The following is a 27,655-nucleotide window of genomic DNA, read 5'->3' on the forward strand; positions in this document are numbered from 1 at the left end:
CAGCTTTGCGAGGGCGAGTAAAATGGTCAGAGTGGGGTGTTCTCTCATTTGTTTCTGGAAGTAGCTAGCCAACGTTAGCTTGGTTGCTTGACTGCCATTGAATGCCCGGATCAACCCTACTCCTCGGCCAGAGCATCCAGTGTGCGCTCTGAACACTCCGAGAACGAAACGCTCTGAATTTATGATTGGACAATCTTTCAAAGCTCTGATTTACGAACGCCCAGCGTGTAATCTGGCACTCCATATTAAATTTACGAACACACCCAAAATCTTTTTTTTTTTTTACTAGGAATATTTTGAACTAACAAGCTAGCAAGAGGTTGCATAGCAACAGCATCAACTTCCAGTAGACAGGCCAAGCTCTAGTACACTCAACTAAAACAATACTGATCGTTTCCAGTATACTAAAATTAAGTAATAGTATTTACTGTAGTATGCAGTATATACTCATTAAGTATACAGTATGTTAGTATTGGTATTCGCACACAGCTATGGAGAGAGATGGAGATGATGATGATGACATCATTATGTCTCACTTGGTGGGCAGACTCTCAAAGTCCTCCTCCCAGTAGCTCCGACCCTCCTCTCGGTGGAGGTCAATGTCTCTGGTGGAGGCGAAGGTGTGGCCCACCCCCTCCTCATTGTTGCCATGGAAATACAGGGTGTTGCCCTCTGACTGACAGGCACGCTGGGAAAGAAGGAAGTGAAATGACACTGTCAAATATCATCAATACATATATGCAATACCGTATTACTTTACTGTAGGTCTTGTACATGGTGAAGTGTTACACTGTAGAGCCAGGAGTTTTTCTGTGACCACATGACCTGACCGGTAAAAACTCCTGGTCCTAGTAAGGAAGCAACAGTATTTTGGTGAGGGCAACTTGATTACCTTGATTACCTTACCTCGTCTAAAAAGATGGTTTGCAAACTGCCATTAAACAGTTGAAGAAGAAGAGGAAGAAGAACATGGTACCTTGACGGTAGCCCCAGGGAAGAAGAGCCAGTTGGCTGTGTCTGGGGGGTCCAGATTATCTTCCAGTAGGGGGGGTCTGTAAGCAGCATTGACCAGGAGTACGTTGTCCAGGCCCCAGCATGACTCGTAGCCCTCGGGTCCCTGGGGGGCCTCCTGGGACCAGCGTACACGCACTCCATATCCCCTGGAGTGCACTGGCAGGGGCAGGAGGTGGACTACTGTACTGCTGTTAATTGGAGCTCTGTGAAGGGGATATATGATATATATAAGCTCAGAATCAGTGTGTTTGTTGTGTGTGTGTAGAGTGGTGGGAGAGAAGGTGTGTATGTGTGGGGGAGAGAGAGGGAGAGTATGTTTGTGTGTGTGTGTGTGGGGAGGGGGGGTCCGTGTTTACACTAAAGCAGAACATGCAATTAACATGCTGCTGGGGAAAAAATGACGAAACATTATCATCCAAAATAAAAGAGCGAGAGGGAGAGGAAGCGAGAGATAGAGAGACAGAGGGTGTGAGAGAGAGAGTGAAAGAGGGGGATAGAGTGTTTCTAAACAACTAGAGAAGAAATGATTACAGGAAGGGGAAAGGAATGACAAATTGAGAGGGGGAGGTGTGAAAGAGCGAAAAAAGAGAAGAAGAGGACATGGTGTTTATGACAGATGGATGTCTGTGTGAGGAGGGAAGGAAGCAGGAAGAGAAGGGGAGAGAGAGAGAGAGAGAGAGAGAGAGAGAGAGAGAGAGAGAGAGAGAGAGAGAGAGAGAGAGAGAGAGAGAGAGAGAGAGAGAGAGAGAGAGAGAGAGAGAGGGAGGAAGGAAGGAAGGAAGGAAGGAAGGAAGGAAGGAAGGAAGGAAGGAAGGAAGGAAGGAAGGAAGGAAGGAAGGAAGGAAGGAAGGGAGAGAGAGGGAGGGAGGGAGGGAGGGAGGGAGGGAGGGAGGGAGGGAGGGAGGGAGGGAGGGAGGGAGGGAGGGAGGGAGGGAGGGGATGTCTGTGTGAATAGGAAAGGGTTGAGGGTGAGAGAGATGATGAAAGAGATAGAGAGAGAGAGAGAGAGAGAGAGAGAGAGAGAGAGACACCTGATCTTCTCCAGGGTGATCCAGTCATTGGAGCCGTTGTTCTTGTTCAGACTGAACGCCACGATGATGCTGGGGTCGGAGTAACTGAACCTACATGTGCCTGAACCTAGAAACACACACACACACACACACACACACACACACACACACACACACACATATACACATGCACGCACACACACATGCACGAACACACGCACACACAGATACAGACAGAGGGAAAAGAGTTACATAGTGATACTTCATGAGTGGACAGCTCTGTGTATTAACGCCATGCTAAGGTTGTGTCCCAAATGACACCCTACTCTATAATGCACTACTTTTGACCTGAGTGCTATATAGGTCCTGGTTAAAAGTAGTGCACTACATAGAAAACAGGGTGCCATTTGTGAAGCAGCCTAAGCCCCAGAGAGGGGTAGCGCACATACAGAATGTAAAAGTCAGCTGTTTCTGTATCAATTCAAATTCTTCAGAATCAGAATGGCAATGATCCACTGGTGCCCAGAGAGGCCTGTGAGCATCCTCAATAAAGTCCTCCCTCCCCTCCTTCCTTCTTTCCTTCCCTCACTCCCTCTCACTTTCCCCTCCATTCCTCTATCCCCTCACTCCTTCCTCCCCTCCCTTCCTCTTTCCTTCACTCCCCAGCCATGTATAAATTATACTTTAAATGGTGTTAAATAGAAATCATCTTCTTAGCAGTTGGTGCCCAGGCAGGCGGACAGGCTGATGGAGAGAGGAAAGAAGAGAAGAGGGGAAAGGGGAGAGGAGGGAGTGGTACTGCTGATGCATGCTATAAAGGAGCTTCGGCCCTACTTTACTAAGGGGAGCATGGAGAAGGGAGGGATGAAGGGATAGAGGTGCTAGAGTGCACCCTTCCCAGGGCATTGGGGAGGGAGGATAGAGGGGCTAAGATATCACAGGTCAGAGGTCACTAATGGAGAAAGTGGGCTTATCCCCCGCATCCCAATATCTTCCCCCTCCCCCAACCTCCATAGGGCCTAAACTCGGACCTGTGTGTGTTTCTTTCATATTTATGAGTACAAACAGGGCCATGCAGACTGACTGGCAGACCGGTAGAGAGAGAAAGAGAGAGATAGATAGAGAGAGTGTAAGCAAATGAGAAAGGGCGAGAGAGAGAAAAAGAGAGAGAGAGAGAAAGCGAAAGACAGAGGGGGATCGCTGCAGCCTGTTCTCCTGCTCTCCTGTGGGACCATCACAGATGCGTGTAATGGACATGAAAAATATGAAGTGCCAAGAAACTCCATCTGCCTGACACGGGCTGTTGGGTGGCATTCCAGGTCTCACTAAACCGACATTACCATGATAGGAGAAAGAAAGAGAGAGAGGGAGAGACAAGGAGAGAGAGAGAGAGAGAGAGAGAGAGAGTGAGGAAAGTAGAGAGGAAAAACAACAAAAGCACTCAGTGTGTTGGCTAAAGATATGTAAGACCTCTCTGAGTAGTGTAAGGGTTTTTCATAAACGTTCATTACATAGAGTGTTGCCACAGGAGAATGTCAGGCCATATGTCTGTGAGCTGAAGCAGAAGTGCAGCTGTGTCATGCAGTAAGACAATGATCCAAAACACACAATCAAGTCCACATAATGGCTAAAAAGCAACAAATTAGTCCAGACCTATTCCCAATTGAGATGTTGTGGCAGGACTTGAAACGAGCAGTTCATGCTTGAAAATCCCCAAATGTCGATGAGTTACAGCAGGTCTGCATGAAAGAGTGGGCCAAAATTCCTCCACAGCGACGTAAGAGAGTGATCAACAACTACAGGAAGCATTTGGTTGGAGTCATTGCAGCTAAAGGTGGCACAACCAGTTATTGAGTGTAAGGGGGCAATTACTTTTTCACACAGGGGCATTGGGTGTTGTGTAACCCTGTTTATGAAATGAATGCAATAAGTCTTTTGTATTTTATTGCAAAAGCTGCAGCTACTCTACCTGAAACACGACATAATACAGAACATTAATAGGACAGAACTACATATTTTTTTTCTTCAAAAGGCACACGTAGCCTACATATCAATACATACACACAAACTATCTAGGTCAAATAGGTGAGAGGTGTTGTGCCGTGAGGTGTTGCTTTATATGTTTCTTGAAACCAGGTTTGCTTTTCACTTGAGCAATATACAACATGCAGTAATGGCTCTGTATAATACTGTATGTTTTTACTGTACGGATTGGGGGACTCTTTCCTTGCTGCACTCGACCACACGACTGGACAATAATGAAGATAAGATAAAACTAGAGCCTGCAGGACTTGGTTTTTGGGGTTCATTTAATACCTGCAGTTGAGATAATGTGACACAGGAAGGAAACCTGGGATATGTGGAACTCACACTTCTCTATCTTGACATATAGTTGACTCTGCAGGAGGCATCCCAGTACTTGGCGGATGTGCAGTATGTGTTCCGAAAGGGTCTTGGGGAAGATCAAGATGTCGTCGAGGTAAACAAAGATTAACCTATTGAACATATCCCTCAGGGTGTCATTGACCAATGCTTGAAAGACTGTCGGTGAGTTCGATAATCCGAAGGTCATGACTAAATACTCATAGTAGCCACTTCGGGTGTTAAAGGCAGTCTTCCACTCATCTCCCTCCCTGATTCTCACCAGATTGCAAGTGTTTGCGGATGTCCAGTTTGGTGAAGAATTGGGCCCCTTGGAACAACTCCAGGGGTAGGGGGTCACGATTCTTGATCGTAATCTGGTTCAGCCCTCTGTAATCGATGCAGGGACGCAGGCCTCCATCCTTCAGACACCGAAGACGTAGATGTCAATTAAGTTAGCTCCCTGCATCTCTCTGATTCAGAGGCGCTGGGTAGGAGTTCTATGGCACAGTCGTAAGGATGATGAGGGGGAAGGGTGGCAGCCTGCCTCTTACTGAAGGCCTCCTGGAGATTGAAGTATTTGGGAGGGAGAGCGAAAAGTTATTGGTCTTCAAGGGATACAGGAGGACACGGCGAGGTTCTTGGTGGGGGTCTTAGACATTTAGTCTGGAAGTCCTTACCCCAGTCTAGTAGGTGTCCCATGGACAAGGAAACTAGTGGGATACGTAGCACTAGCCAGAGGTACCCTAGGATAAGGGGGTTCCCGGGAGCACTGATCAACAGAATACAAAGAGTCTCAGAGTGGTTCACCCCAACCTGCATTAGAACGGGCTTGGTCTGATATTCCATCTGACCGGAGCCAATGGGGCGTCCATCGAGGGCTTGAATCTGCAGAGGAATGGGCCATTTTATGCAGGGGATTTGTAATTCTCTGATGAAGTCTTGATCAATAAAATTACCAGTGGCCCCGGAGTCCACAAAAGCTTGAATCTGGATCTTATGGTTGTTCCAGTGGAGGGTTGCGGGTAGTAACAGATGGTGATTGGATAGCTGGGAGATAACTGCACAGCTCGTCAGGGTCGCCCCCTGTCCTGGCGAGCCCTGGTTTCTTGTCAGCTCTGGGCAGATAGCACGGAGATGGCCGAGACCTCCGCAGTAGAGGCCGCAGCATTCGAGCATGCACCAGTTACGCTCCTGTGGGCTCCTCAATGCTGGATTTGGGGGGACTGGAGTGATCAGGAAACCGACATACTGGGGTGATGTCAAAAAAGCGCTGTCTCACGCATTCTTGGAGGAGGTTGTCGATCCTGATTGCCAGCGTTATCAGGGACTCGAGGTCCTCTCCCAGCTCCCGAGAGGCCAATTCATCCTTGATAGAGTTAGACAACCCCTGGTGGAAAGCAGTGACCAGTGCCTCTGTATTCCAGCCACTCTCGGCGGCGAGGGTGCGGAACTCAATGGCGAAGTCAGCCACTGGTCTGGCCCCTTGGCAGATGTTGAACAGTCGGCTGGCCGCTTCTCGTCCGCCAACTGGGTGGTCGAAGACTCGTAGCAGCTTGGCAGTGAAGGTAATATGAAGTTGCAGGATGGTGGCTGCTGTTCCCACACCGCCATTGCCCAAGCCCGTGCCTTGCCTGAGAGTAGAGAGATTATGTAGGCAATCATTGCACGATCGGTGTGGAATGAGGAGGACTGTAGCTCGAACATCAGAGAGCACTGGGTGAGGAACTCATTGCATCCTCCCGGGTGGCCGTCACACTGCTCGGGGGCTGGGATCTTGGGTTCTCGGTCCAGGTTCCCTGAAGGAACTATGCCGACGCCTGTAGCACTGGGTGATGAGACTTGGCTATTTGCTCCTCCTGGGCTGGGGTTGGAAGAAATCGGTAAGTGCCCGGAGGGTCCCTGATATTTGGGAGAGTTGTTCTTGCTGCCACCCAATCAGTGCTACTTGTTGGGTTTTATAGCATTCTGGATCTGGGTGATCTCTTCTGGGTCCATGTTGAGGCAGAAGCTTGCTGTGATATGGTGAGGTTGGACACAGATGCAGAGAAGAGACCAGATGAGGAATCAGTGGTTAAGGATATACATTATACTTTACTGAGAAACACTAACAGAAGGATCACAGTAACACTGGGAAAACAACACTAAGTTTCGAAAACTCACTCAGGAGACAAATACACACGGCACACAATTCAAGCTTCAGCAAAGGACAACATAAAACACACCTATTTTACTCCTTGTGTAGTCTTAACATTCTGTATACTCCCCTTGTCCTAAGGGTTAAAAATGACCCGACTTCCCTAAACCCCCCCAAAAAAATCAGCTTCATTTAATTTTAAACCCCAAATCTATTTTGCATGAAGAAACAACCTGTCATTCATTCTTTGTGATTATTAGGGTTTTTCCTATTCACAATGCGGAAAGGCTGCATTTAATCAGTGGACACCACACGTTTTTATTACAACACACCTGTCATAATTGTTTTCTTTACTAAAGTAAAGGTTTACTATTATTATTATTATTGCTAAAGGTACTGCATATGTGTAAACATACATTTTTATCAAGAGATAGCACTTGTATAGCCTAAGAAAGTAGCAGAAATGTGCAGAAAGTAGTATTGAATGCATTTTATTGAGGGAAACAATAACAGTCTTGAACTTATTTGGCAACATAGTGATATATTCTTATATACTGTACAATGAGGAATTCAACTACAAAATACTGCTCATCTTCCATTTTTTGAACCATTGCCCCCACCCACAAGGTGCATAAACAACAACAATAAATAAGAATAAAATAAGATAATAGATACAAAACAAAAACGCAAAGAACATAAATCAATCTCTCTCCCCCTTGTTGCGAGGAGTACAGGGGGGAGCTCAGGCTTGTTCTTTCTAACTGTGCCAACCATGGTGAGCTTTCTCTTCAGGAGCTGCTGGCTGAGTTCAATCAGTAGCACACATAATCTCAATTTCTCACTGTGTGTGTGTGGGGGCTGAGTGTGTCACTGGGGGCAGTGTGTGTGTGTGTGTGTGTGTGTGTGTGTGTGTGTGTGTGTGTGTGTGTGTGTGTGTGTGTGTGTGTGTGTAGTGTAGTGTAGTGTAGTGTAGTGTAGTGTACAGCTTTCTTGGAAATATGAACAAAGGCAATGTTTCACTTTTTCTAATGTTGAGGTCACGCTAAGAAAAGTCATCAGATTTCAAGTTGAAAAACATGTGGGGGGTAATTTTTTACCCTTAAGACAACACAAGGGTTGTTAACCTCTATGGGCTAGGTGGGACGCTCGCCTACTCAACAGCCAGTTGAATCCTGTGGCGCGTTATTCAAATCCTTAGATATGCTATTACTTCAATTTTTCAAAAATATGACTATTTTACACCATTTTAAAGATAAGACTCTCGTTAATCTAACCACACTGTCCGATTTCAAAAAGGCTTTACAACGAAAGCAAAACATTAGATTATGTCAGCAGAGTACCGAGCCAGAAATAATCAGACACCCATTTTTCAAGCTAGCATATAATGTCACATAAACCCAAACCACAGCTAAATGTAGCACTAACCTTTGATGATCTTCATCAGATGACAACCCTAGGACATTATGTTATACAATACATGCATGTTTTGTTCAATCAAGTTCATATTTATATCAAAAACCAGCTTTTAAATTAGCATGTGACTAGCATGTGACTAGCATTCCCACCGAACACTGCCGGTGAATTTACTAAATTACTCACGATAAACGTTCACAAAAAGCATAACAATTATTTTAAGAATTATAGATACAGAACTCCTCTATGCACTCGATATGTCCGATTTTAAAATAGCTTTTCGGTGAAGGCACATTTTGCAATATTCTCATCACAGGGCTAGCTATTTAGACACCCAGCAGGTTTAGCACTCATCAAAGTCAGATTTACTATAAGAAAAATGTTCTTACCTTTGTTGTCTTCGTCAGAATGCACTCCCAGGACTTCTACTTCAATAACAAATGTTGGTTTGGTCCAAAATAATCCATCGTTATATCCAAACAGCGGCATTTTGTTCATGTGTTCTAGACACTATCCTAAAGGCTAAATAAGGGTGACGAGCATGGCGCAATTCGTGACAAAAGAATTCTAAATATTCCATTACCGTACTTCGAAGCATGTCAACCGCTGTTTAAAATCAATTTTTATGCCATTTTTCTCTTAAAAAAGCGATAATATTCCGACCGGGAATCTGCGTTTAGATAAACAGAGAAAGGAAAACAAAGCATTCGGTCGAAGCGGGCACGCGCCTAAGCCCATAGTACTCTGAGTGGCCAATTGCCAAAAGCGATAAAGTGTTTCAGCCAGAGCCTGCCTCGATATCGTTCAACGTTTTCCCGGGCTCTGAGACCCTATGGAAGACGTAGGAAGTGTCACGTTATTGCACAGATCCTGAGTCTTCAATAAAAAGAACCAAGATGAAACACTACTTCTCAGACAGGCCACTTCCTGCTTGAAATCTTCTCAGGTTTTGGCCTGCCATAGGAGTTCTGTTATACTCACAGACACCATTCAAACAGTTTTAGAAACTTTAGGGTGTTTTCTATCCAAAGCCAATAATTATATGCATATTCTAGTTACTGGGCAGGAGTAGTAACCAGATTAAATCGGGTACGTTTTTTATCCAGGCGTGTCAATACTGCCCCCTAGCCCTAACAGGTTACAGGGAAATCATAATGAGTAAATAACAGACTGCAACACTTTGTTAACCTGTTAGGGCTAGGGGGCAGCATTGACACGGCTGGATAAAAAACATACCCGATTTAATCTGGTTACCACTCCTACTCAGTAACTAGAATATGCATATACTTATTACATATGGATAGAAAACACCCTAAATTTTCTAAAACTGTTTGAATGGTGTCTGTGAGTATAACAGAACTCAAATGGCAGGTCAAAACCTGAGAGATTCCTTTACAGGAAGTGGCCTGTCTGACCATTTCTGGAACTTCTTTGCCATCTCTATCATTTACTAAGGATCTCTGCTCTAACGTGACACTTCCCACGTCGTCCATAGGCTCTCATAGCCCGGGAAAAAGAGAATGTCGTCATTCCAGCCCCAGGCTGAAACACATTATCGCCTTTCTCAAGTGGCCCATCAAGAGACACTAGCTTATGCGCGTGACCCCGACCGCCCCCGCCTTTGGGATTTTTTCCTCTGTTTGCCGAAAAGGAGATTCCCTGTCGGAATTTTACCGCTTTTCTACGAGAAAAATGACGTAAAAATTGATTTTAAACAGCGGTTGACATGCTTCGACGTACGGCAATTGAATACTTTGAATTTTATTGTCAGGAATTGCGCCAAGCGCGCGACACTTCTTTACTATTTCGGATAGTGTCTGGAACGCATCGAACAAAACGCCGCTATTCGGATATAACGATGGATTATTTTGGACCAAACCAACATTTGTTATTGAAGTAGACGTCCTGGGTGTGCATTCTGACGAAGACAACAAAAGGTAATGACATTTTTATAATAGTAAATATGATTATGGTGAGTGCTAAACTTGCCGGGTGTCTAAATAGCGAGCCCGTGATGCCTGGGCTATATACTTAGAATATTGCAAAATGTGCTTTCACCAAAAAGCTATTTTAAAATCGGACATATCGAGTGCATAGAGGAGGTCTGTATCTATAATTCTTAAAATAATTGTTATGCTTTTTGTGAACGTTTATCGTGAGTAATTTAGTAAAATGTTAGCGAATTCCCCGTAAGTTTGCGGGGGGTATGCTAGTTCTGAACGTCACATGCTAATGTAAAAAGCTGGTTTTTGATATAAATATGAACTTGATTGAACAAAACATGCATGTATTGTATAACATAATGTCCTAGGGTTGTCATCTGATGAAGATCATCAAAGGTGAGTGCTGCATTTAGCTGTCTTCTGGGTTTTGGTGACATTATATGCTGGCTTGAAAAATGGGTGTCTGATTATTTCTGGCTTGGTACTCTGCTGACATAATCTAATGTTTTGCTTTCGTTGTAAAGCCTTTTTGAAATCGGACAGTGTGGTTAGATTAACGAGAGTCTTATCTTTAAATGGCTGTAAAATAGTCATATGTTTGAGAAATTGAAGTAATAGGATTTTGAAGATTTTGAAAATCGCGCCACAGGCTGGCAGTGGATGTTACGTAGGTGGGACGAATTCGTCCCGCCGGTCCCATAGAGGTTAAGGGTTTCAGTTACTTCATTAGCTTTGGTTACTGATGTGTATATTTTTGAATCATCAGCATACATGAACACACATGCTTTGTTTAATGCCAGTGACAGGTCATTGGTAAAAAATAGAAAAGAGTAGAGGGCCTAGAGGGCTACCCTGCGGTACACCACACTTTACATATTTGACTTTAGAGAAGCTTCCATTAAAAAAACACTTTGAGATCTATAAGATAGATAGCTCTCAATCCACGATATGGCAGAGGTTGAAAAGCCATAACACATACGTTTATTCAACAACAGGTTAAGGTCAATGATTTCAAAGGCTGCACTGAACTCTAACAGTACAGTTCCAAAAATCGTATTATTATCCATCTCTTTCAACCAATCATCAGTAATTTATGTCAGTGCAATACATATTGATTTCCCTTCTCTATAAGGATGCTGAAAGTCTGTTGTTAATTTGTTTACAGGGAAATAGCATTGTATTTGGTCAAAATAATTTTTTCCAACAGTTTGCTAAGAGCTGGTAAAAAGCTTGAAGGTCTGCTGTTAGAACCAGTACAGGCTGCTTTACCATTCTTGGGTAGCGGAATTACTTTGGCTTCCCTCCAGGCCTAAGGACAAAGACTTTCCTCTATGTTCAGATTAAAAGATTTGACAGATAAGAGTGGCTATAGAGTTAGCTACCATTCTCAGTAGCTTTCCATCTAAGTTGTCAATGCCAGGAGGTTTGTCAATATTGATTGATAACAATCATTTTTCCATCCAGATTTATTAGCCACTCCTTTTGGCTCATCTCTTTCAAACATACCGTTTTTCAATTCCTCATCAATCCATGGAGCCTTAACAGTGGGTTTTCCAGTCTTGTGGGTGCACTCCACCTGAATCTTCCCGTGGTCCATCTTCAATTTCTCAGAGATCATTTCCCTCACTTTGTCTTCAGACTCTGTCCAGGTCTCATGTGGAGATTCTGCAATTCTGTCCACAACCATGTTATTCCGCTTTGATTGTCCCTTGAGATTTATCCATCATTGTTGTCATGGATTCATACACAGAACTGATGTCCTCTCTCAATGACTTACAGATTGCTGTCATCTTGCCATTCTCCTGTTTCAACTCAATCAGCTGATCTTGGGAGAACTGCAAGCTGTTCTTCCGGTCCTGGAACTCTCTGGTCAGGTCGTCCATTCTTTTATTAGTTGAATCCACAAGTATTTGGACAAAACACTTGAAGCTATTTTCTTGTTGTAACAACTGCTCTTTTTGTTAATTTAAAAGATCTTTCACCTGTGATAGAGGACACCACTATCCTCAACTGTACTCCCGTCACCTTTGGTCTCTATCATGGTTTCTAGCAACGTAGGTTATGTTGTTACTCCAGACAGGTAGGGAACATAGTGTCTGAAGCCATTTTGTTGTCTTGCTTCTTTCTGGTTTTAATTTTGTTTCATAATGACAAAGTATTACGAGAAGACCATTTCTGTGATTTGCACAATTTTCTGTAATTCAACATGATTGTAATATTTAAATCGTAAAAACAGCAGTGATCTAGACAGCCACAAACCCGGGACAATCGGCCTTCCCAGCCACAATGGCTAACCGCATCGCGGGATGCATTCAAGCCCTCAAGAAACCCTGCTAGCTTGATAGGAAGCTAGCTAGGAGAATGCAATTGTTATGTTATTTGTTCACTCAGATTCCCTTGATCTAATATTAGGTTTTGATTGAAGATCTGATAACATTCAGTATCAAAAATATGCAAAAATAGAGAAAATCTGAAAGGGTCAAGTACTTTTTCACGGCACTGTAAAATGATATGAGTGATTGCATATATTATGTTTTTTACTCACCGAGAGCAAACTGCAGGACAGAGGCTGTGGTGGTGTTGAGAGGTACAGTGGTCTTGAGGACAGAGGGTACATATATCACAGGTTAGAGGATAAAGGCAGTGGGGCTTAATTTAAAAGTGTTCTTAAAAGCTGGGGAATGGGGCTACAGATATCTAATCACAATACAATTCCTAGATGGAGCTAATGATGCAAGGGCTTTCGTCAGTGTGTGTTTGTGTGTTCTGTGTGTCTGTGCTCTGTGTGTGTGTGTGTTCTGTGTGGGGAATGAATCATTGTGTGTACTGCTCTTGACTGAACTAGTGCCAGGCAGCTGCATGAAACACTTGGAAGGCTGACAGACACTCTGTAAAAGCTTATTATCAGACTAAGCAAATAGAATCAAGACACACTAAACACAGTCGTTCGCTGTCTCTCATATGGTGCAACAGGGAAATAGTGGCAGTTAACGTGATTATTATCAGATACGTGGAAGCATTCTAATGTCTTTATGGTTCTGGTATGATCTGATATGTTGTAGGTTGGAGTATTATGTGGTTGTGGTTGTGTTCATTAATAGTGTGGTTGTGGTTCTACTATGATTGTGATAAACTAGGTGGTTGAGGTCGTAGTGTGGTTGTAATTATGGATAGAGGAGTGGTTGAGTTTGTGGTTGTATTGCGGTCATAGTTACCAGTTCTCTCTCTCTGAAGGGCTCACAGAAGGTGACAGCTCTGCCATGCATCAGAACCCCACACTGCTGTCCTACCTCACAGTTACTACACTCTGACCTGGGGGGAGCAAGATAAAGAGATGGATGAAGAGAGTACATTAGAAGATAATTTATGCAGGTTTAGATATTAATAAAATGCCTTACTGTAGGTTTTGTAACACATTTTTGTCTTCTTCAATTGCACAAAAAGTATGCTATACTAGTAATTTTTGTGACAACTGCTGATGAAAAAATGACTTTATAAAATACATTTGATTGATTGATTGATTGATTGATGAATTGATTGATGTAACCTACCAAATGCTGGGGTCCAGCTCTCCCTGCAGGTTGGAGTCAAAGTCATCACGGAGCACCGCATGGTTCCCATGGATCTCAGCTACACACAGAACAAACAACAACGAAGGTTAGGAGATAAAAACATGACAGGGAAGGGTCCAATATTAATAACATCAAAGTTGTTGATGTTGGTATGACCACATAAGACTGAGTTGATAGCATTTAAAAATGTTTAAAAAAAATGCACTCACCAAGACTGGGTCTCAATGGCGATTCCGTAGGTGCTGAAACAGAGAGAAGAAGATGCATCACTAACCCTGCAGCTTGTTTCCCTACTCTGACAGACATTGCCATTGGCCAGAGAGAGACCAGAGATAGTAGAGAATAGGCCAGTCCTAATGTCCCTCCTGTCTCAGACATTCTCATATGTGCTGGCATGTCACGACTGCTAATATAGTCAGAGTGATCAGAGTGTCATCTGTGATGTGTGCCAGGCCTAGCTAGCAGTCCCTCTGTTTTGGACAAGAACCAAGAAGCAGGAGAGAGCATGTTAACACATCACATCACTGGAAGACAGCCAAACTGAGCAGCGACAAGACAGAATACACTTCAATCAACTTCGAAGCAAAAATAGCTTTGTAGTGGCTGAGGCTCCAGTATTTGCTGTTCCAGTGCGTGCCCTCCCTGACTGTAGATAATGGGGCTGGGTCTCCTGTTGGACGTCCAGTACTGATGTTTATTCCTGATGTTAATGAAGTAATGAAAGTCCACTTGGACCTGATAAATAGTTCAACAACAATTAACACCCCTCCCTCCCCTGAGGCCCATGCCTCTTAATATGTTGCCAAGCCAACACATCACAACGCTACTGCAAACTCTTTCATGAGTGCTCTGAGAGACAGGCAGATGGAGGAAGAGAATCGGAGGAAGAGAATCAAAGGAAGAGATTAGGGTGAGTTTGACTCAGTGAACCAAAATAGAGTATGATGTTATACAGTGCAATGTGAGAGTACCCTGATACATTTCTCACCGGATTGATAAGAAGGGACTTTGAAATACACAAATCTCAATTCCCTTCAGATTTTTTTCTCTTTATTTAACTAGGCAAGTCAGTTAAGAACAAATTCTTATTTAAAATGACAGCTTAGGAACAGTGGGTCAACTGCCTTGTTCAGGGGCAGAACGACACATTTTTACCTTGTCAGCTCGGGGATTCGATCTTGCAACCTTTTGGTTACTAGTTCAACTCTCTAACCACTAGGCTACCTGCCACCCCAATACATTGTGACTTTTTCCAGAAAAAAAAAGAAAAAGGAGCACTCAATGATCAGAAGTGCATTGCAGACATCTGAGGTAAGATGTTTTACTGTACTTTTCACTATTTCTGTCAGTACCCTTTATCAGTACTATGCACAACGGCATTGACCCCAATGAGTTAGGGAACCCTTCCCTTTCAGTCCTATTCAAGGTGGCTAGATCACTATCTTCTTTAAAATATTATTATTTTAAGCAGAAAAGAAGAGTAGGATAATCTTCCACTGTGTTCTCCATCCAGGATCAGCCTGCATATCTGATAAAAAACAATCCTTTAGTCCAGATAAGATCCCCACTTCTCATCCCCAACTTCCAAGAAACTTCCAGGTGATTTCAATGGCGTTTAACTTAACCCAAATCATACACGGCTCCCTAAAGATCCTCCAAGAGGGAGGGAGATCCCTCTTCCCCCAAAAACCCATCGATAAACAATGGAACCCAAACCAGGAATATTACTAAAATGGCTGACTATTAAAAACTAAACAAAAGTATTTCTATAGTCCAAACCCCCCCCCCTGCTCTACTCCCTTCAAGCAGGCCTCATTTCTCCACATTGGATCCTAATACTGGGCTTTATTAGCTAACTGGATTTGCCATTCAGCCATTCAAAGGGGGATTGGTGCGGTGGAACTTTAGTTTAGTGCTGACTGTAAAGTAAAATTTTGGGTAGTCTTAGTGTTCTGTTTGAGAGGGCTGAGAAGAGGGGGTTCAGGGACAGTGATAGCGACTGTTTTTGTGCATGTGTCTGTGTCTGTATGTGTATATGTACTGGTAGGCGACTGACGTGGAGTTCCACGACTGGATATTTGGCTCTGTGGTGAAGCCCATTAAAAGCAGATCAAAGGGCCTCTCTCTCTGGCTCCTGATGATTCAAAACATGTTTAGAGGGATCCATCAAACCACAGCCCCCCTTACTCTCACTCTCCCTTCTCGCTAATCATTAGCATTTTAATAAAACATAATGAAGGGAAAATGTTGTAATCTATCTACGTATGTGCATTAATAATTGTGCAGTCTATCTTTGTGTACTAATCATCCCCCTCATTCCTAAATGGCATTCATCACTCCTCACCTCTCCACCTGATAGCTGATGTGTGGTGAGTGTTCTGGCACAAAATGGATGCCGTACGTCACCCAGGTGGGTGCCACACATTGGTGGTGGAGGAGGTGAGTTGCCCCCTTACTATGTAAAGTGCGTTGAGTACCTCTGTAGAAACGCGCTATATAAAACCAATCCATTATTAGTATTATTAGAAATACACAGTGGTGTTAAGTACTTAAAGTAAAAATACTTTAAAGTACTACTTAAGTAGTTTTTTGGGGGTCTCTACTTTACTATTTATATTTTTCACAACTTATACTTTTACTCCACCACATTCCTAAATAGAATATTGTACTTTTAACTCCTTACATTTTCCCTGACACCAAAAAATACTCGTTACATTTTGATTGTTTAGCAGGACAGGAAAATTGTCTAATTCACGTACTTATCAAGAGAACATGCCTGGTCATCCCTACTGCCTCTGATCTAGCAGAATCACTAAACACAAAAGCTTTGCTTGTAAATGATGTCTGAGTGTTGAACTGTGCCCTGGTTATCCGTAAATTATAAAAAAATCAAGAACATCAAGTCGTCTGGTTTGCTTAATATAAGAAATGTTTAATGATTCATACTTTTACTTTAGATACTTAAGTACATTTCAAACCAAAAACTTTTAGGATTTTACTTGGTGACTTTCACTTGAGTCATTTTCTTTGAAGGTATCGTTACTTTTACACAAGTATGAAAATTGGGTTCTTTTTCCACCACTGGAAATACATACGTATTTAACCTACGTATACACATTAGGAATATCCACATCTCCTCTCTGTACACTGATGGACAGCTTTAGGCCTTCTGTGATGCTCTCTCTCTCTCTCTCTCTCTCTCTCTCTCTCTCTCTCTCTCTCTCTCTCTCTCTCTCTCTCTCTCTCTCTCTCTCTCTCTCTCTCTCTCTCTCTCTCTCTCTCTCTCTCTCTCTCTCTCTCTCTCTCTCTCTCTCTCTCTCTCTCTCTCTCTCTCTCTCTCTCTCTCTCTCTCAAGGAGCAGACAGTAGCCTCATTTCCCTCAGATTAATCCTCCTCTCACTTTCTTAAAGACTTCACTTACAGCCTCCTCTATTATGGGCTCATCTCTGCTAATGTCTGTATCTCCCCGGCTTACACACACGCAGGCGCAGGAACAACATAAACACACAAGCAAGACACACACAATGGCTAGAGCTTCCACTGGGTGAAACGTTTTCAATCAGCACCAACCCTATCTGCCTCATACATACAGATGCACACGCTCGCAGACACACACTTGTAGGGTTGGGAAAGGGGAGGGTATCATCTATACGCACCGCTCTATACACATCTCAAAATCAGAGGGGCTTGGATGAAAAAAACAGAGAAGGGGAGGTGGGGATAGGACGATGCATAGGGTGGAGAAACTAAATTAGAGTAAGCTTAGGGAGTCTTAGACATCTGGGCACAAAGAGCGCAGGGCTCTAGTGATCTTAAATCCCCTTCCCTTTTTCTCTCCCTCTCCATCTCCCAGCTCTAATCTTCTCTCCTCCCTCACTCCGTCCTGCATATCTCATGTCTCCACCAATTTCTCTCCTTCACTCTCCATCCCTCTCTCTCTCTCCTTCACTCTCCATCTCCCTTCTCTTTTCCTCCAGCTCCCTCCCTCCTTCCCTCCTTCCCTGTCTTCCTCCCTCCCTTTCTCTGACTCACTTCACGGTGTATGGGTATGCAAGACTGAGCTGTATGTTTGAAGTTGAGTCGTTGAGGTCTAATTGGCTGTTGCAATTACTGACTCACCAGGACAGGATGCAGGATGTTGTTGCTGTGTGTGTTGTTTCTGTGTGTGTGTGTGTGCGTGCGTGCATGCGCGAGAGAGAGTGTGTGTTTCTCCAGTAATGACAACACATATTTAACACCTTTTTTTGTTTGCTCAAAACTAAGGTAAATAGTACTTCACTCAGAAATCTTTATGTGGGCATCAATGGCCATAATTATTACATTTACATTACATTTAAGTCATTTAGCAGACGCTCTTATCCAGAGCGACTTACAAATTGATGCATTCACCTTATGATATCCAGTGGAACAACCACTTTACAATAGTGCATCTAAATCTTTTAAGGGGGGGGGGGGGGTAGAAGGATTACTTTATCCTATCCTAGGTATTCCTTAAAGAGGTGGGGTTTCAGGTGTCTCCGGAAGGTGGTGATTGACTCCGCTGTCCTGGCGTCGTGAGGGAGCTTGTTCCACCATTGGGGTGCCAGAGCAGCGAACAGTTTTGACTGGGCTGAGCGGGAACTGTGCTTCCTCAGAGGTAGGGGGGCCAGCAGGCCAGAGATGGATGAACGCAGTGCCCTTGTATGGGTGTAGGGCCTGATCAGAGCCTGAAGGTATGGAGGTGCCGTTCCCTTCACAGCTCCGTAGGCATTATTATTATGATATTAAAAGACACAATACTTAATTTCCTAATTAATGGTGCAGATAAAAGAGTGAAGCAAGACACCAATGTAATTTGTTTGTTGATAGGCTGTCTGAGTTTTGTCTTGAGATGTTTTGTGTCTAGGCATCTTTTGTATCAAGTTTGTGCAATAGTCTGAACTTCCCTGTTTGCAAGAGTTTGTGTTTGCATGCAAATTACAAAATTAGAATACAATGGCTGGGTGAGTGGGTGTGTATCATCTTTGTCTATCTCTGGCTTAGGGTTGCTTCCTGTAGCACCTGTCTATGGTCATACATCTCTGGTGAGATAGGGGCGGGCCAAGGAGGGTCAGTCCCTACAGCATTCATCACCATAACAACCTCCCTGTCACGTTGAAGGATATTATTATGGGGTGATGGTAGAGGAGGTGGGAGGGAGTCACTAAAGCCTCTCCTGTCATCAACACGATGACAGGAGAGGGTGGTGAGAGGAAAATAAGGGAGGGAAAGGAGGGAGGAGAGAAGATAGCTAGAAGAGAGAAAGATCTCAAGGTCCAGTGCAATGAGAACGATGAGGGATGGCTGGGGACAGTGTCTGTATGGGGGACGTTTTTTAGGCCACCCATCCCGCCTGTCATCTCCCTGTCCCCCTGCCTGTCGTGGCTGTGATCATCCATCCCTCAGGGAGCTGTGTCCTGCCCTGCCTGATCCTGAGTTATATGGTTCATTGATAATCCATCTGAGGCTAAGCCCTGCTCTCTCCCCTCTGCCAGGCTCCGCCAGGTCAATAAACAACTGATTTATCCCCGTGGAGGAAATTAAAGGGACTGGCAACACCAGGCAGGGAGCAGGGCTAGGAGCCTAGGCTGTCACCAGATAGCGAGGCTTGATGGACTGCCCACCTAGACACACCCCACCGACACACCAGATCCACCTCAGGCACCCCGCCCTCACACCCTGGCTTCCTCCTCAGCCACCCAGCACCCAGCCCGTCCTCACTCTCCTGAGCCCTCTCTCTGGTTCTCCACACTTGGACTCAACTGCTCTCTTTATGTCCACTCTCTATAAGAGAGAGTAATGGTACTCCATTGGAAGCCCTGTCATCTGTCATAGGGTCTCATTAGTCGTACCCTTAAAGCAGCAATCAGCAATAGAAACAACAACAAAATGTTTTTCCCTGTTTCGGTAAAAAGCTGGAGAAATGTAACCACTCTCAAAATCATAGATCTATGGATGCAAGGACTGACCATCCATATTTAATAAACATTGGACTAAAACAAGCTGGGGTACGACAGTTGAACTACGGTTCTGATGGAGTACGACAGTTGAACTACGGTTCTGATGACTATTTCACAGCATTTTAAAGACAAGACTCTCCTTTATCTAACCAGTGAAAGAGCGTGGCGCGAAATACAAAACCTCAAATGCAATAATTTCAATTTTTCAAATATACGACTATTTTACACCATTTTAAAGACAATTTTGCACATTTTGCAATATTCTGAGTACATAGCTCAGCCATCACTGCTAGCTATTTTGACACCCGCCAACTTTGGGGCTCACTAAACTCAGAATTACTATTAGAAAAATTGTATTACCTTTGCTGTTCTTCGTCAGAATGCACTCCCAGGACTGCTACTTCCACAAGAAATGTTGTTTTTGTTCAAAATAATCCATAGTTATCCTCTCGTAATTTTTTACCCTTAAGACAACACAAGGGTTGTTAACCTCTATGGGCTAGGTGGGACGCTTGCCTACTCAACAGCCAGTTGAATCCTGTGGCGCGTTATTCAAATCCTTAGATATGCTATTACTTCAATTTTTCAAAAATATGACTATTTTACACCATTTTAAAGATAAGACTCTCGTTAATCTAACCACACTGTCCGATTTCAAAAAGGCTTTACAACGAAAGCAAAACATTAGATTATGTCAGCAGAGTACCCAGCCAGAAATAATCAGACACCCATTTTTCAAGCTAGCATATAATGTCACAAAAACCCAGAAGACAGCTAAATGCAGCACTAACCTTTGATGATCTTCATCAGATGACACACCTAGGACATTATGTTATACAATACATGCATGTTTTGTTCAATCAAGTTCATATATCAAAAAACAGCTTTTTACATTAGCATGTGACGTTCAGAACTAGCATACCCCCGCAAACTTCCGGGGAATTTGCTAACAATTTACTAAATTACTCACGATAAACGTTCACAAAAAGCATAACAATTATTTTAAGAATTATAGATACAGAACTCTATGCACTCGATATGTCCGATTTTAAAATAGCTTTTTGGTGAAAGCACATTTTGCAATATTCTAAGTACATAGCCCAGGCATCACGGGCTAGCTATTTAGACACCCGGCAAGTTTAGCACTCACCAATATCAGATTTACTATTATAAAAGTTTGATTACCTTTTGTTGTCTTCGTCAGAATGCACTCCCAGGACTGCTACTTCAATAACAAATGTTGGTTTCGTCTAAAATAATCCATCGTTATATCCGAAGAGTGGCATTTTGTTCATGCGTCCCAGACACTATCCGAATGGTAAAGAAGGCATGGCGCAATTCGTGACAAAAAAAATCTAAATATTCCATTACCGTACTTCGAAGCATGTCAACCGCTGTTTAAAATCCATTTTTATGCAATTTTTCTCGTAAAAAAGCGATAATATTCCGACCGGGAATGTCCATTTAGCTAAACAGAGGAAAGAAACAAAGCTTTCGGTCGACGCGGGCACGAGCCTGAGTCTCACAGTACTGTAACCAGCCACTACCCAAACGCGCTACTTTTTTTTCAGCCAGAGCCTGCAAAGCCACGATTCAGCTTTTTTCCACCTTCTGAGAACCTATGGCAGCCGTAGGAAGTGTCACGGGACAGCTAAGATCCTCACTCTTCAATAAACAGAGACAAGAAGAACGACACCTTGTCAGACAGGCCACTTCCTGCATGAAATCTTCTCAGGTTTTTGCCTGCCATATGAGTTCTGTTATACTCACAGACACCATTCAAACAGTTTTAGAAACTTTAGGGTGTTTTCTATCCAAAGCCAATAATTATATGCATATTCTAGTTACTGGGCAGGAGTAGTAACCAGATTAAATCGGTTACGTTTTTTATCCAGCCGTGAAAATACTGCCCCCTAGCCATAACAGGTTAAAATGTTTGGACAAAGATTACAGGTAACTTGAGATATTTGGTAGCCATGTTGCGCGAGTTGGAACCAGTGTTTTTCTGGATCAAACGTGCCAAATAAATTGACATTTTGGATATATAACGACAGAATTAATCGAACAAAAGGACCATGTGTGATGTGTGATGTTTATGGGACATATTGGAGTGCCAACAGAAGAAGCTCGTCAAATATAAGGCATGAATTATATCGTTATTTCTGAGTTTTGTGTCGCGCCTGGCAGGATGAAATATGATTGTCTGTGTTGTTTGATGGGGTGCTGTCCTCACATAATAGAATTGTTTGCTTTCGCCGTAAAGCCTATTTGAAATCAGACACTGTGGCTAGATTAACAAGAAGTTCAGCTTTAATTTGGTGTATTGCACTTGTGAATGTATGAAAGTTAAATATTTGTAATAGTTTTTTATTTTTATTTGGCGCTCTGCCATTTCACCGGATGTTGTCAAATCAATCCCGTTAACGGGATTTGAGCCATAAGAAATGTAATCCTTAAGAGTTGATTGACACACCCATGTGTAATAAAAATAAAAAAAACATTAAAATCCGTCAGTTTTTTCTCGTCAGTAAAATAGGTTGCTGTACAGGACACATTTCAGCACATACCTTTGCGTCCTTCACTGAAAACAATTATTGAGACTCCAGGTACTATGAAAACTATTTTGGAATACCAGCAACATAGATGGGTGCACTGCAGGGCTACCATGATGGATAGCTGTATAAACACCATCCCCTCTTCTCCACAGAGCTGTCCATCCCCCTCGTGCTTTATACTTTAGCTGGAGTGAGCTAAATCAGGGTCAAACAGAGTTATTCTTGATAGTCTTAAACAAATCTACTTTGAAACAAAAGTATACACCTCACACACATGGTTATGGGCAAAAAAAACGAACACCTGTACCATGTCAGATGTGTGAAAAAGTATTGTGTGCTATAAAAAATTATTTTCCCCCTTTCTAATTTTCTACATTTTTGCATAATTTTTCCATACGCAAATAAAAGCTGATTTCTCTCAAATGTTGTGCACAAATTTGTTTACTTCCCTGTTTGAGATAAGATAATCCATCCACCTGACAGGAGTGGCATATCAAGAAGAGGATTCAACAGCATACACAGGTACACCTTGTTCTGAGAAAAATAAAATGGGCAATTATATCACACAACATGATGTCACTGTTTTGAGGGAGCTTGCAATTGGTATGCTGACTGCAGGAATGTCCACCAGAGCTTTTGCCAGAGAATTGAATGTTAATTTCTCTACCATAAGCCGCCTATAACGTTGTTTTAGAGAATTTGGCAGTACGTCCAACCGGCCTGACAACCTCAGACCACGGGTAACCGTGCCAGCCGAGGACCTCCACAACCGTCTTCTTCACCAGCTGAGACCAGCCACCCGGACAGCTGATGAAACTGTGGGTTTGCACAACTGAAAAATGTCTGTACAAACTGAGGATCTTGAAGCTGAGGATCTTGACCTAACTGCAGTTCGGCCTCGTAACCAACTTCAGTGGGGAAATGCTCACCTTCGATGTCCACTGGCATGCTGGAGAAGTGTGCTCTTCACAGATGAATCCCGGTTTCAACTGTACCAGGCAGATAGCAGACAGGATTTATGGTGTCATTTGGGAGAGTGATTTGCTGATGTCAACCTTGTGAACAGAGTGCCCAATGGTGGCAGTGGGGCTTTGGTATGGAACATTTCCCAGTTCTTCAATTGCCTGCATACTCACCAGACATATCACCCATTGAGCATGTTCTGGATTGATGTGTACGACAGTATTTTCCAGTTTCCGCCAATATCCAGCAACTTCACACAGCCATTGAAGAGGAGTTGGACAACATTCCACAGGCCACAATCAACAGCCTGATCAACTCTAAGGGAGATGTCACGCTGCATTAGGCAAATGGTGTTCACACCAGATACTGACTTGTTTTCTGATCCACGCCCCTACTTAAGTTTTTTGGACACATATTTAAAACCTTTTTTTGTTGACACAAAACAACCTCCATACTTCCATTAACTAGTCCCGTGTCACTTGTGGGGAGAACACCATCATGTTTGTGAGAGTCTCATCTTTCCATAGAGTGGTGTATTTGTTAGTAGGCCAAACCGTTCGGCCACTTCAAACATTTTCGGAAGAAGACTGATTTTGGAAATTTCTCCTGGTCTGACAAACAGCGCTTTAGCTCTGCCACTTTCCACTGCAGATGCGAAGGCGGACATAGGCGGATGCAGCCCATGCAAAAAAAAAACAGATATCTCAAGGTTAAATTGACGGGTTTTAATGGGGATTTTTTTGTTATGTAACTTAGATGGATGCATAGACTTTTAAGAATGATCACTTAACAAGGATCACTGAATGATCAACTTGATCAAAAAGCTGGACTTGTATGCAATGACTGACATAATTCTTTCTCCACTAAGACCGACTTCGGACACCAAAAAAGATATGGCCCTGATCTCAGAATTCCGTTTTCTGAAAGATGATGAGGGGCATGGATATGTAAGTAAATGCAAGAATTAACTCAAATTAAAATAAAATAATGTAAGTAAATGTCATGTTTGCTGTCCTCTCCTGGACTGTCACCTTGCCATGGTGGAGAGGCTTGCGTATTCCGATGACCCTTCGAGCTATGACTCCTTGCAGGTGCAACCAAGCAAAACAGGTCTAAGGGTAGGAGACCAGTCCCTGGTCCTCCAAGTTGGGGGTTTCTATATTGTTTTTTAATTAACATACAGGAGGTGTGGTACTCTCCTGTACTCTCCTGGCCGCTACCATCATTGTGCCACCGGCTACATAGAGGACAGGCTGAGGAATATAATGAAATGACTGAAAGCCTCTGAAAGGGAGGTCAGCCGCTCTGAGTGCAGACAAAGAGGGGGGAATCCTCTCAGGAAATTGTTACTATGCCAGATGAGAGCTCTTGACAATCCGTTTTAAAATATTCATAAGGGTATTCAGTGAATAATTCATTTGTAACAAGGATTGAGATCCACCAAACCAGGTGGGAGAATTCATGAGGGCCACTGTATTACTTCGGGTGGCATGGATTCGGGAGAACAGCAGCAAAACCCTACAGGAGATAATGCTGGAGTGGTCGAGAATCTATGGTACACTAGGAATGGTTAGTATAACTTGAATTTATTAATGAATGGTAAATTACTAGTATATATATTCCATATGTGTTATTATGTAACCTGTTCTAATTTAATGTTCAAAATGTCCATTTAGGTATCACAGAACTTGACATTATGTTCCCTGAGGTGAACCACTGACTGTACAAGTTTTGAACCACAGGCTGTACAAGTTTTTTTGGGCTGTACAAGTTTTTTTGGGTTGTACAAGTTTTTTTGGGCTGTACAAGTTTTGGCTCCAAGTGATAGCGGAGAAAGCCCTCCTCTTCCCCAGAAAGGAGAGTAGGGCCAGCAACCTTCTCCCAGACCCCGAGGAAACCTTGACAAAGGGGAAGACATTACGTGACATGTAGAGGAGTTTCTCTTTCTTCTGCTGCTTTTGATCTAACTTCTAATTCATTTCAAATGTTGTTTTCACCCAGACGCACATGATGATGGGATTCCTGCTGCTGTAACGAGTCCTGTGTGTAGCTGGTGAGAGAGTCAGGCGCAGGACAGCATATACGAGTAAAAAAATGTGCTTTACTCAAAAAAGACAAATATACAAAGTAACATCTTGAGCACACCAGACAGACCGAAATACAGTAAACAATCACTCACAAAAACCTGGAGAGAGTCTCTTCCTTATTGACTCTCCTGCGTTTCCCGTGGTGCTAGGCCTACCCTGGTTAGCCTGTCATGACCCCACTGTTTCATGGCAACGGAGGGCTTTCACGGGGTGGTCGCGAGAGTGCTCGGGGAGGTGTTTAGGTGTTTCCGTTGGTGCTACTACGGTGGAAAGTCCAGACCAGGTCTCCACCGTACGCATTCCCCCCGAATATTCCGATTTGGTGACTCAATTACCACCCCATCGTCGGGGGGATTGTGCGATAAATCTCCTGATAGACGCCGCACTTCCCAGGAGTCACATGTATCCCCTGTCACAGGCGGAGACGGCGGCTATGGAAACATATGTCTCCGAATCCCTGCGCCAGGGGTACATTCGGTCCCCTACTTCACCCGCCTCCTCGAGTTTCTTTTTTTGTGAAGAAGAAAGAGAGGGGTCTGCACCCATGTATTGACTATTGAGCTCTTAACCAGATCACTGTGAAGTACAGTTACCCGCTACCTCTCATAGCCACAGCCATTGAGTCAATGCACGGGGCGGTTCTTCACGAAACTAGATCTCAGGAGTGCTTACAACCTGGTGCTTATCCGGGAGGGAGACGAGTGGAAGACAGCGTTCAGTACCACCTCAGGGCATTATGAGTACCTCGTCATGCCGTACGGATTGATGAATGCTCCGTCAGTCTTCCAAGCCTTTGTGGATGAGATTTTCCGGGACCTGCACGAGCAGGGTGCAGTGGTGTATATCGATGACATTCTGATATACTCCGCTGCACCAAGGACACCGAGCATGTGTCCTTGGTGCGCAGGGTGCTTGGTCGACTGTTGGAGCATGACCTGTATGTCAAGGCTGAGAAATGTCTGTTCTCCAGGGCCCAGTGCGTTTGCAGTGGCCGGCTGAGGCAGACAGGGCTTTTGGACACCTGAGGGCTCTGTTTACCTCGGCTCCCATGCTGGCGCATCCAGAAGAAGCTCAGCCCGGCGGAGCGAAACTATGATGTGGGGGACCGGGAGCTGTTGGCTGTCGTCAAAGCGTTGAAGGCATGGAGACATTGGCTTGAGGGGGCTAAACACCCTTTTCTTATGGACTGACCACCGCAACCTGGAGTACATCCGGGCAGCGAGGAGACTGAATCCTCGCCAGGCAGGGTGGGCCATGTTTTTCACCTGTTTTGTTATCACCCTTTCTTACAGACCAGGTTCCCAGAATGCTAAGGCAGACGCACTGTCCCGGCTGTATGACACAGAGGAGCGGCCCATGGATCCCACCCCCATACACCCGGCCTCCTGCCTGGTGGCGCCGGTAGTGTGGGAGCTGGATGCGGACATTGAGCAGGCGTTACGTGCAGAGCCCACTCCCCTCCAGTGTCTGTACGTTCCGTCTGCTGTCCGTGACCGGATGATCTATTGGGCCCACATGTCACCCTCCTTTGGTCATCCAGGCATCGGTCGGACGGTGCGCTGTCTGAGTGGGAAGTACTGGTGGCCCACTTTGGCTAAGGACGTGAGGGCTTATGTTTCCTCCTGCTCGGTGTGCACCCAGTGTAAGGCTCCTAGGCACCTGCCCAGAGGTAAGCTACACCCCTTACCCATTCCACAACGGCCTTGGTCGCACCTGTCGGTCGATTTCCTTACTGATCTTCCTCCCTCACAGGGTAACACCACGATCCTGGTCGTTGTGGACCGTTTTTAGAAGTCCTGCTGTCTCCTCCCTCTGCCCGGTCTCCCTACGGCCCTACAGACTGCGGAGGCCTTGTTTACACATGTCTTCTGGCATTACGGGGTGCCTGAGGATATAGTGTCTGATCGGGGTCCCCAGTTCACTTCGAGGGTCTGGAGGGCATTCATGGAACATCTGGGGGTCTCGATCAGCCTTACCTCGGATTTTCACCCCGAGAGTAATGGGCAGGTGGAGAGAGTGAACCAGGATGTGAGTATGGTTTCTGTGGTCTTATTTCCAGGACAGGCCGGGGGAGTGGGCGGCGTTCGTGCCCTGGGCCGAGATGGCTCAGAACTCGCTGCGCCACTCCTCCACTAACCTCTCCCCCTTCCAATGCGTACTGGGGTACCAGACGGTTCTGGCGCCTTGGCATCAGAGTCAGATCGAGGCTCCTGCGGTGGATGACTGGTTCAGGCACGCGGAGGAGATCTGGGACGCCGCCCATGTTCAACTCCAGGGGGCAGTGCTGCGCCAGAAGGCCAGCGCAGACTGTCACAGCAGTGAGGCCCCGGTGTTTGCACCTGCCCGTCTGCCTGCCCTGCCGGAAGCTGGGGCCGCGGTTTGTGGGGCCATTTAAAGTCCTGAGGAGACTGAACGAGGTTAGTTACCGGTTACAGCTTCCCCCCGATTACCGTATTAACCCCTCGTTCCATGTGTCTCTCCTCAGGCCGGTGGTGGCTGGCCCACTTCAGGAGTCTGAGGTGAGGGAGGTTCCTCTGCCCCTTTGGACATCGCAGGGGCCCCGGTTTACTCCGTTCGATCCATACTGGATTCGAGGCATTGGGCGAGGGGCCTTCAGTAACT

At 44.5% G+C, this 27,655-nt stretch overlaps 1 protein-coding gene across 2 annotated transcripts in view; it reads right to left on the minus strand.

The window, feature by feature from the left end:
• Positions 1–27,655, minus strand: part of LOC106573022 (reelin) — a 318,605-nt gene that overhangs the window by 131,789 nt on the left and 159,161 nt on the right. For both annotated transcript variants that reach the window (XM_045696831.1, XM_045696832.1), the window contains exons 5-11: positions 13,660–13,692; positions 13,430–13,508; positions 13,094–13,190; positions 12,424–12,475; positions 2,046–2,151; positions 977–1,217; positions 537–688 (exon numbers count right to left, since the gene is read on the minus strand). In XM_045696831.1, the coding sequence (XP_045552787.1) occupies positions 537–688; positions 977–1,217; positions 2,046–2,151; positions 12,424–12,475; positions 13,094–13,190; positions 13,430–13,508; positions 13,660–13,692 (760 nt within the window). The remainder of the gene's footprint in view (positions 1–536; positions 689–976; positions 1,218–2,045; positions 2,152–12,423; positions 12,476–13,093; positions 13,191–13,429; positions 13,509–13,659; positions 13,693–27,655) is intronic.

Source organism: Salmo salar, chromosome ssa16, assembly GCF_905237065.1.
Source record: "Salmo salar chromosome ssa16, Ssal_v3.1, whole genome shotgun sequence".
NCBI classification, from domain to species: Eukaryota; Metazoa; Chordata; class Actinopteri; order Salmoniformes; family Salmonidae; genus Salmo; species Salmo salar.